Genomic DNA, 12,090 nt, shown 5'->3' on the forward strand with positions numbered 1-12,090 from the left:
CATCTAAGTTTGGATTACCACTATACCAGTGTTTGAGAACACATGTGGACTCTATTAACAGTTTCTTCAATCTTCAATCTGAGTCTTGATCATTCATTCATATTTAATTTAAACTGGCACTTTTTGAATTGAATATTCAGTCAAAAAAATTAATTTTATTTTAAATTTGTGGGTTCAATTACTAATTTGATTTTCACATTTATAAATTGCAAGGATAATACTTAAATAAGAGTTTAATTAATATATTTAGTTAAAATTCAAATCATACTAACACTGTAAAATTGGAAGCTTATTTTATTTTGGATTATTGTTTAGGTAATGTGGAAATAAAACATATTTAATTAGATTATAATTTATTGTTTATTTACATAAATATATCTATACATAACAAAATAACAATCAAACATATACAAATATTTTAGCACAACTAAAATATTTTCCAACGAAAAAACTCTCCGCGAATCAAAGAAGCTAACATTAAAATATATAAAATAATAACATAAATAATTAACAGCGTGACTATTATTGTTGTTAATACCTATAATAGAAAAATAACGTCTATAATATCATACACTATTCAGTACTTCGACTTATAATCTAAATAAGTCCAAAACTAGCAACTTAATAAATAATAACTATACAATCAATTTAGCGTTATTACTGTTAGTTACTGGAAAATGGATATTTCTCATTTATAATGCGTTAAGATTGTAGAAAACACAGGTCATTTTACTTTAAATAAAACAGTTAATGTGTTATTTAAAATAAACCAAGGGCATCTCGAAACCCAATAGCGTAGAAAATATTGAGTTTGAGAATCGTTCATTTCTTGAAAACAAATACACAATAATTAAGAATAGTGTATATCTAGAATAACATTTACTATACGAGGAAATCTCCAGAAATACTAGAAGAAACTAAAATTACCAAAACAGAACCAGGTAAAGTAGAATAATTTAAGTAGATAAATATATAGATAGTATTATGATCTATCTAAGGATAACGTTCTCGAAAAAGTCTTTTCCTTCTCTAGACGAAGAGTGCCTCTTGAACGGGTTCCAATTCAATCGTTTGTTGCTGTTGTGTTGAGCCATGGATCCTGAAGGACTAGACATGCCACTTGATACTCCCGAACTGCTGCTATGCGTAGAGACCGACCCCTTGCTGTTATTCGACTTCGACGGCTATAAATTTAACACGTTTTATTATTAAGCATCCAACATTGCATACAGACTTACCTTTAAGTAATTTCTGTCCATAGGGGTCACAATTTTTAGGCTTAAGGAATCCCCGGCGTTTTTTATAAGTGTAACCACCTCATCGTGAGATGACCACTTCACGTCTCTGTCGCTAATTGATACGATGAAGTCGCCTTCCTTAACGCCTCCAAACTGTAACAGAAAATTGTAATAGAAAAAGCGATATTATATTGGGGTAAACCACTCACTTCGGCCAATGAGTTGGATTCGACGATGGCCACAATAACGGGTGCGTCTCCTCTGACCGAAAAACCGAATCCATCTGAAGTTCTGCCTCTGTGCAGTTGCACTAATCTAGGTGCAGTCCAATGTCTTTTGGCGGAGAAAATTGCAATAGGACCCAATCCTCTGAACAAATCGTTTACTCTGTATTGTGCAAAGTCCGGTGGCGTCAAAGACAACTGGAACTTAGTGGCAGCTAAAATAAAGAAGTATGCTTTAAATTTTTACTCATCATGGTGTTTTTGGATGTTGCCTTCATATTAACGGATTTGTGTAATTTATACAGATGAAGTTGGCACCTTCATTATTACTGATTTTCGAAGTGAGTCTTAATATTCCTACTTACTTATATTAAAAGTAAAAATTAACGTAATTAAATAATAACCTTGTACTAATGGCGCATCCAACATTTCAGTGAAGTCGTCCTCCTTGTCCAGCGGCGAGTAGACTTGCATCGCCGTTTTGTGAGCATTCTTCAGCACGGCAGTCAGCGCGTGCTTTCCCTTCAATTCGCGGCACATGCGGTGTAACCTTTGACACTCTTCGTGCAGCACCAGCGCTTCTCTTAAATGAGCCTTGGCTAGAACAATGTACATGGCGTTAAGACGTATTCATTTGGAACTAATTGCGTGATGAAAGCACGAGATGGTGCTGCGGGGTTCTTGGAGTTGGCACTAATAATGTACGTTAAGCGTGACAGCGAGTGCAAAGTTTTCGATGAGATAGCATCAGTCAACTGACTCTTTATAGTCGTCAGTTTCTAAAAAATCTGATAACTTATATGTAAAAGAATAAAAAAAACGCATCGAAGTCATGGGATAAATGTATTATGCTCACCTAAAATTCTTCTTTCTGCTTCATCTTTGGGTAATCTCAAATCGGATTGGGAAGTCAGATCTTCTACGTACTGCATTGTTTTATTCGCCGAAGGTTTTGTCGCGTCCTTGTGGAGGACGCCCTGTGCCGAGTGAAAATGTGCCATGCCTGTATAATATTCTCTTTTCACTTGGATAAGTGATATCCAACTGTAGGGTACGTAATCATGAACCGACTCGTGAGATATCAGCTGATACACTTGACTGTAACAGTCGGCGAGTTGTGATGCTTCCTGAGCCAAGTCGAGGCAGATGTCTAGTGATCTGTTGTCTTCTGACTGTAACTGTAGTTTTTCCAACAGACATTCTCGAGCTTGTGCCTGTAATAAAATATTATATAATATTATGTATAACTAATATAAAACTTTATTCTTATATGACTGTCAATCAAATTGTGGGTAATACAAATTTACCAAACGTTTCTACAGTACCCTAACTTGGTTTATAATTTCAAGGACAAACCTACCAGCATGAGTTGAACGAGCATCTCCAACATTTCAGGTCCCAGGTCCATAGAAGGGGCGTTGGTAAAGTTTTCGTGTATGTACCGAAAAGTACCGGCTGCCCTAAGGAAACTATCCACAGCAGCATCCAGGCCTTTTGTCGTGGACCGGTCTTGCTTAGCACCAATTTGCGTATAGACAGCCCCCATGTTGAACAAAACGCAGGCTTTTTCGAAGGCAACAGTCCTCTGACAAGATGGCACACCTGTTAATGAATCGAACCACTCGAAGTAGATCCCCAGAGACCTGTCGGGTGGGAAGAACCTTCTTTCTACGAAGTATAATTGGTTGTAGTATCGAAACAGTAAACCTATGCCCGAATTATCCCTCAGGGGTGTTCTCATCGCCTGCCTGGTGTCCATGAAGTCGGCGATCGCATCTTCGTACACGTTGGCATCTTCACTGTAATGTTCCAGGATGAAATCCTTGAAAGGTTCTCGGAAATCGATTTCTTTTGTTTCCTTTAGTCCCAAAGGTATCATAGGTATCACAGCATCAGTGCTAAAACCAAACGTATTTTTGTAAGAAAATGAAAGAAGTTAAATTGAGTGGAAGTATAATTAAAAAACAATTATCTATGGTATTATTGACGCGTACTCCATCCACAATTCTCTCACAATTGTTTCAAGATTCTTGAATCACGTGTCACAGTCAGAAACTTTTTGTCTCTCGTAATTATAAAGTTATCGTGGCTGTGATTGTGACTTTTGATTTATTCAGAAAGTCACAAAAAAAAAAAAAATACCGTTACAAGTCAAGTGCGTGAATTATAACGCTGAAATTCAATTACTGAGCCGCATGACCATTAGTATTCCGCATGCAAAGAATGCTTCTCCTTCTTGTTCATTGTTACAGTTGCACTTGATCTGAGTGTACAGTTAGAATCCGATAAAATGTGGAGTAATTAAAGTTGGCTTTTATCTTTTTTTTTGAATGGCTATTGAGCGAGTTATTACGTTCAGAATGCTTGAAAGGATATTGCAGATAATGTGCTTTTACAATAGCAACTATTAGCTATTCTCTAAGCTATTAACTGCAAAACCGGAATAGTTTACTGTACTAGTTTTATTATATTTATTTTAGTATTAGAGTGATATTACATATCTTGATTGTTCTATCTATGGATTATAATTAGAATAGTTTGTATCAAGAATGTGGACGGATTGGAAAGTTATTTTAAGAAAAGATGAAATAAAAGTTTGATATAGAATGAGGTGTGACAGTACGTGAAGATTTCAGATAGCCAAGGAAATAATTTCTGATAAACTACTATTACTGGTTTTGTTGTTAGTTAAAAAAAACGTTTTATTTTTATCACAATTAAAGAATTGTCAGAAATAAATGTGTGTCAATTTAAATTTAAAAATATATATTTTTTAAAACATTTTAATTTGTGTACCAAAACTGTAGACGGATTGGAAAGTAGCTTTAAGGAAATATAAAATAAATGTTTGATAAAGAATGAGGTGTGACAGCACGTGAAAATCTCAAATAGTAAATGAAATAATTTCTAATAAATTATTATTGCTGGTTTTATGTCATTAAGTAAAAAACTTTTGATTTTTATCACCACTGAAGGATTGTCAGAAATAGGGTTTTGTTAATTTAAGTTTTAAAAATAATGTACCAAATTTTACTTGATAATAATATTTCTGAAATTGTGTCAAACAGAATAGTTTGGCAATGTGAGTTGCTTCTTATTTTTTAACAGTAAAAAATTAAAATTAAAGTTGTTCTGCTTGGACAAATTATAATGTTGATAATTAAGTATACCTTCATGTTCATCTCTGCACAATTAGAATCATAATAATGTTTGTATAATTCTTGAACCATAAGAGTTCTTCATGAATCCAATTTGTGTATCAAAACTGTAGACAGATTGGAAAGTTACTTTAAAAAAATATGAAATGGATCTTTGATAAAGAATGAGGTGTGACAGCACGTGAAAAATTCAAATTGTCAAGGAAATAATTTCTAATAAATTACTATTGCTTGTTTTATGTTTTTAAACAAAAAACCGTTGTTTTTTACCACAACTGAGGGATTGTTAGAAATAAGTTTTTGTTAATTTAAGTTTAAAAAATATTTTACCAAATTTTATTTTATACTATATTTCTGAAATTATGTCAACCAGAATAGTTTGGCAATGCGAGTTGCTCCTTATTTTTTAACAGTATAAAATTGAAATTAACGTGACTTGCTTGGACAAATTATTATGTTGATAATTATGTATACCTTCATTTCATCTCAGTACAACTAGAATCATAATAATGTTTGTATAATTCTTGAACCATAAAAGTTCTTCATGAATATAATTTTGTAAATGAAGATATTGTTTTAAATCTGCTAAAATTTATTTGTGGATCAAGAATGCTGACAGATTGGAAAGTTACTTTAAAAAACTATCAAATAAATGTTTGATAATGAATGAGGTGTGACAGCACGTGAAGATTTCAAATTGTCAAGGAAATAATTTCTAATAAATTACTATTGCTTGTTTTATGTTTTTAAACAAAAAACCGTTGTTTTTTACCACAACTGAGGGATTGTTAGAAATAAGTTTTTGTTAATTTAAGTTTAAAAAATATTTTACCAAATTTTACTTTATACTATATTTCTGAAATTATGTCACCCAGAATAGTTTGGCAATGCGAGTTGCTCCTTATTTTTTAACAGTATAAAATTGAAATTAACGTGACTTGCTTGGACAAATTATTATGTTGATAATTAAGTATACCTTCATTTCATCTCAGTACAACTAGAATCATAATAATGTTTGTATAATTCTTGAACCATAAAAGTTCTTCATGAATATAATTTTGTAAATGAAGATATTGTTTTAAATCTGCAAAAATTTAGTTGTGGTTCAAGACTGCTGACAGATTGGGAAGTTAAACTTTAAAAAACTATCAAATAAATGTTTGATAATGAATGAGGTGTGACAGCACATAAAGATTTCAAATAGTCAAGGAAATAATTTCTAATAAATTACTATTGCTTGTTTTATGTTTTAAGAAAAAAACCTTTGTTTTTCAACAACTGAGGGATTGTTAGAAACAAGTTTTTGTTAATTTATGTTTAAAAAATATTTTACCAAATTTTACTTGATAATAAAATTTCTGAAATATGTCAAACAGAATAGTTTGGCAATGCGAGTTGCTCCTTATTTTTTAACAGTAAAAAAGTGAAATTAACGTGGCTTGCTTGGACAAATTATTATATTGATAATTAAGTATTTCTTCATGTTTATCTCTGCACGACTAGAATCAAAATAATGTTCGTATAATTTTTGAACCACATGGATATGGATACAATTTTTTATAATTATTTCAAGAAAATATGAAATAAACGTGTGATAAAGAATAATGTGTGACAGCCCGTGAAGATTTCAGATAGCCAAGGAAATAATTTCTAATAAATTACTATTGCTAGTTTTATTTTATTAAGCAAAAAACCTTTTATTTTTACAACTGAAGAATTGTCAGAAATATGTTCTGTTAATTTAAATTTTAAAAATATTCTAGATATTCTATAATATTTCTAAAATTTTGTCAACCAAAATAGTTTGACATGTGAGTTGTTCCTTATTTTTTAAGAGTCCAAAAATTAAAACTAACATGTTTTACTTGTAAAAGTTATAATGGTAATATATAAATTATGTGTTCTTCATATCTCTCTACAATTAGTATCAAAAATATCTGAATAATTTGGAGCCATAAGTATCATCTATGAATGCTATTTTGTAAATGAAGTACTATTAATAAAACTGCACAACTCAAAATTATGGGAATATAATGTACACATTATAATTTATAATTAATTTAAACATTAGTAGTTAATTGCGTACTATTTAACATATTAATAAAATAATATATATATATATATATATATATATATATATATATATATATATATATATATATATATATATACAAAAACAGAAACTCATGCTATTTGCAAATTTCGAAACAACCCAGAAATATTATAATATTGAATATCTGAAAATTGCAACAGTGCTTCATCAGCTTCACCTAGCTAGATTTTAAATTTGAGTGTTTTAGTAATTATTTCAAATTTCTCAATACGGGTGGCTGAAGGTGTTGCTCAATACAAACATTTTCAGTACAAACTGACATAAAGATTTGTGACCAGGACACCGATACCAAAAAACCATTAATTACCGATATCCTAGAACATCAGCAAAACCGTTTTTTCACTGTTAGAATTAATTCCGATTCGTTGCCCGGAATCCGGTCCTGGAGTTGCTCAAGATCAATCTGTAGCCGTCTCACTCTACTCTCATCGCTGTCGGAGAGATGAGTTGATAGAATGCGAAGGTGAAGTAGTGGCGTGCCGTTGAACGGTGCACCGGCTCCATTAACATAATTCCCGAGTTGTGCCCCAGGGCTCGTCTAGCCTGACCCACATCTTCCGGCCTCTCGGTGTTTATCTCCGCGCGCTCTCCAACGGTTATTTGCATATCACACATACACGAAGAGGAATTACAAAAATCTCTCTTCGGATGTTTCGTCTGATGCGCCGCCGAAATATTCATCTCATTCATCGCGCTAATGTTATTCTAATTGAGTTTAGGCAAACAATGTTCGTTCGAGTGGTTCTTTTTTTAGTTGAGTAGAAATACCTGACCTACAATAATTTTATGGTAATTTGATTGGACTCGATGCACTGAAAGTGGATGTTAACTCTTCATATTTATTCAGTGTGTTGTGTTTAAAAATTGACCTACATAAAATTGATAAATGCATATTTTTGTCACCAGAAGAAATTCATCATAAGCTGTTAATGTTTTATTTTTGATTATTGTTGATGATTTATAATATAAAAGCGTGTAGTAGTCGTAGGTCAGAAATTCATGGCCATGGATGGATTCAAGCCTTGACTTTAATTCTAAATTAATACGATTGTTTGATCAATAGTCCCATGAATAATTTTACTCGATGTGTTAATATATTTACATGATGATACATCGTTTTGTTGGGTTAACGTTATTTCTTCTGTACACAGTAAAGGAAAAACAAACTTTGTTTACGATGATTCAGATTGTCGTTTCATGGAATTAAGATACACATATCTATCGTGGTATAAAATACAATTCATATACGCTTCATAAAGATATTGAATAAAAATTAAAATATTGGTTTCAATGTTTTGAATATTTCTACAGATGTCGGACATGTTAACCCGTTAAACACTGCCCGTCTGCCTTAAAATATATGAAAACCGTTAAACATTCTAAATTATTATTTGGATAACATAATATACATATTATGCTCTGTCCATATGTTCGCATCAAAGACGTAATATATAACGACATAATGATGCAATCTGCCATGGAAAAGATACTGCTGAACAGTAATTTATATTCATCGTTGCCATCTTGATTTTTTTAATGTGGAACAATTCCTTTCATTTTTAAATTAGATTCTTAAAAAATATGAAGAGCAACTCACAAGCGGAGCAACACCTGAAACGAATCCACCATAATGAAGTAATATATCTTTCTGTCAATTAATAACAAAATATCTTCAGATCTGGGGCATATAAACGTCTTGTTTCTAACTAATAAGTGAAAATATGGAATTTACTGAATAAAATACATGTGTCACACTATAACGAGCCATATACAATAATAATTTCCATTAGTCTTGTACGCTTAGTCTGTTATTAATTTAAATGGAATGTCGTGTGTAACTAGATCGGCTCGATAGAGTATAAGAAATATAGAAATCATGTTTCCAGATCATAAACTGCATGTAGAATTTAAAATTCCCGTGTTTGAACCGTAACGAATAATGCGAGAGATATTTTACAAGCTTTTCCCGCTCGGCGACTCGATTTAGATTTGTTTAATTAATCGAAAAGTGCAAAGCCATCATCGTCGTCACCATTGAAACGAAATGGAAAAATTTACCTGTCACTTTGATACAGCTCCACAGACGAATTGAGTTCGGCCAGCTGTTCTTTGAGCAACTGCAGATTGGAGTTGACGAAGCTCAGTTCGAGGGCGACCGTCTCCTTAAGTTTTCGGTTGGTGGTGGCTTTGAAAAGGTTCTCGGCACCGGCACGGAGCCGCAGCTCCTTGTTGATCTCCTGGTTGAGCTTGGAACGGCGGTTCTGCAGCTTGCCCCGACATGTCGCCACTCGTGGATCGGAACCCTGGAAACGGATGGTCAACGGTTGAGTGATAATTCCTTTCGACTTGTGTTTCGCGAAGATTAGAGTTTTTTCATTCTAATGAGATTTTCCACGTTTAAATCTTATCTATTTCTTGTAAAAACGTAATATATTATAATGCAATTATGATAATGACAGAAAGTTAATGACCTAATGATGTTAATAATTAAATTGAAATACCAATTTCATATTATTAGCAGGGGAAATATTTCCATCGACTTATCGTAATTTATTTTAAATTGTTTACACAATTAAACAGCTATTTATAATAAGATAATTGCTAGTTATAAGTTAATATAAAATTCTTGATACAGATATTAAGCGGGGAATGCGACTTTTTTACCATTGAACTATTTTAATCATCCGTCTGCACTTTATTATATTAGAACCGCGGATTTGACTTTTTTGTGCGAAATTCTTCACGTTTTGCAAGGAATGAGACAGAGATGACCTTATTATATAATCAATGCGGTTGTTGAACTTGTTGAATACTTTATTGCATCTATAATGTAATAACTCTAATGAAATATTTAATTAAAATTATGAAAAACAGCGAATTATTGGAAAATATTATGTGAAAGTGGATTTTTATCAGAAATAGAGATTTTAATTTACTGATAACTTTATTATTATTAATTATTTGAATTGTACATGATTTAAAGTGAATTTAAAAATTTATCATTCACCTGATATTAACCTAAAAAATAATATACAAAATAGAAAATGACCAATTTATATTTTTTTTATTTATATGGGCTAACAGATCAATCAAAATTTAACTAAACTTTAATTATCCGCACGTTTTTAAATATACGAAACACAATTTAATAAAAAAAAATTAAAAATCAAACATTTGACAATTTGAAAAATTACATTTTATATTTAAAATTATTAAAATTAACCTCATACATGAATTATTTTTAAAATATAAAATGAATTTCAATTTTAAATAAATTTTCAATAATAATTTACTAATAAAAATAATAAGTAAATAAAAATACAGAAATAATTATATTCATATATTTTTAAATTTAAGTAGCAAAATTTAATCAAATAATAAAAAGAACATTAAATTTTATATTTAAAATTATTAAAATTGAACGTCATACATGAATTATTTTTAAAATTATAATATAAATTTACATTTTAAATAATTTTCCGTAATAAGGGTATATTAGTAAATATATACACATATATCAATGTTAAGAAACATAATTTAATCAAAAAATAAAAAAAAAAACAAAAATATTTGAAAAATTAAATTTTATGTCTAAAATTATTAAAACTGAAATGAAACTGAAAATAAATTTTAATCTTAAATATTTTTTTCAGTAATATTTTATTATTTAAAAATATATAACTATTTAAAGAATATAGAAAAAAATATATTAAGATATTTTCAAATTAAAAAAAAAAACAAAATTTAGTCAAAAAATAAAATAGTACATAAAAATAATTTGAAAAATTAAATTTTATCTTTAGGACTTAATACATGAATATTTATTAAAATTATAAATAAATTTCAATTTTAAACTGTTTTTCAGTATACAAAAATATATAAATTATTAAACTTGAACCTCATTTACATTATTTTCAAGTTTAAGAAACACAATTTCATCAAAAAATAAAAAAAAACAAAAATAATTTGAAAAAGAATTATTAAACTTGAACTGTGAATTATTTTTAAAATTAATTTTAATTTAATTTAATAAAATAATTTTTAATTTTTTTATATCAATATTTTACGGTTTAATTATATTCTAACAAATATTTATTATTTACAAATTTAATTTTATAATTATTAATAATATATTTTGGTTAAAAACATGATTCACTAAGATAATATTAATAAAAAAATTAGAAATATGATTAAAATTTTATTACTATTTTATACTGAATTTGTACCACATCTGTTTATAATATACAAATACGTATTTGCAATAAAATTTAAAAACTACAATTATTGGAATATTATGAAATATTTTTAAATAAATAACTAAATAAAAACAAACAAAAATAAAAAGTATATGTTGAAGATAATTATTTGAATGAATTTTAGAATTTAAATAAACTACAGTATTTTTAATTGGTTGAAAATACATAATAACTAAAATAATAATAATAATGATAATAATAATTTAAACAAATACTGTATAAAAAATAATTTATAAGGGGGGACTTTCCGCAAATTTAACATAATTAATATTGGGCGTGACTTAAGTTGTTGACTAATAATGGTTATTGAAAAATATATTTATATCTAATGAATTTTTTTAAGAATGCACCTTCAAAAAGAAAATTAATTAGAACACGTCACAAGTTATCTTACCGGTATAATGACGGTATCTTTGTCGTCAGCGGAAGACGGCCACCTGAAACTTTGTCTTTGCACCCACTTCAACATTGTTTAAATCGCATCATGTCACAAACTGTCGCGATATCATATTCGCCACCGAAAACCCTATTTCCCTTATCGTCCGATCAAAAACCGGCGCACCAATATGAACGGCCCGACGATCGACTGACTGAACGACGATGACGATTTAATGGCACTAGTCTCATTACAATGCGTCGCTGTTCAATTGTAAACAGAATATGATTGTAAGACCTATATTATATTGGAAACAGCTGTAAGATAATCGACGTAACTGTTTTTCGCACTTGAGCACCGTGAAATGCCGGCGGTGCGGATTTTGTCATGGAGCCGATTATTTTCTTCATTGTGTGCCTCGGCTGTAGCGGATCTGTTTTTGTTTTCGACGGTGCAATAAGTGCTAAATCGATTTGTTGTTGTTGTTGTCGTTGTTGTGGCATAAATGCATACTGGTTGACAAAACTGGGTGATTTAATAACTGTAACTGAATTAATTCATGCGAAATCTGCCATTGGTAACCTTAAAATTTAACGATTGGACCATTAATCGTTGTGATAAGTAAATTATATTGTTTTGTTTTACGACTGACATAAAAAAGTAACAAGCAATGCTTGCAAAAATTTCCTTTTTCTACTTTTCCGTTGACCGACCAGAGATAATAA

The 12,090-nt window shown here is 30.0% G+C and overlaps 1 protein-coding gene across 5 annotated transcripts in view; it reads right to left on the bottom strand.

Annotated features, from left to right (window-relative positions):
* Positions 1–346: 346 nt before the first annotated feature.
* Positions 347–12,090, bottom strand: part of LOC126264148 (rhophilin-2-like) — a 79,586-nt gene continuing 67,842 nt past the window's right edge. For 4 of the 5 annotated variants that reach the window (XM_049970872.1, XM_049970870.1, XM_049970873.1 and 1 more), the window contains exons 2-8: positions 8,792–9,036; positions 2,823–3,360; positions 2,319–2,676; positions 1,867–2,061; positions 1,448–1,677; positions 1,239–1,391; positions 347–1,184 (exon numbers count right to left, since the gene is read on the bottom strand). In XM_049970872.1, the coding sequence (XP_049826829.1) occupies positions 990–1,184; positions 1,239–1,391; positions 1,448–1,677; positions 1,867–2,061; positions 2,319–2,676; positions 2,823–3,360; positions 8,792–9,036 (1,914 nt within the window). In that variant the 3' untranslated portion in view covers positions 347–989. Of the gene's footprint in view, positions 1,185–1,238; positions 1,392–1,447; positions 1,678–1,866; positions 2,062–2,318; positions 2,677–2,822; positions 3,361–8,791; positions 9,037–11,383; positions 11,608–12,090 lie in introns of those variants that run through there. The other variant, XM_049970871.1, reaches the window with a different exon arrangement.

Source organism: Aethina tumida, chromosome 1 (assembly GCF_024364675.1).
Source record: "Aethina tumida isolate Nest 87 chromosome 1, icAetTumi1.1, whole genome shotgun sequence".
Classification (NCBI taxonomy): Eukaryota; Metazoa; Arthropoda; class Insecta; order Coleoptera; family Nitidulidae; genus Aethina; species Aethina tumida.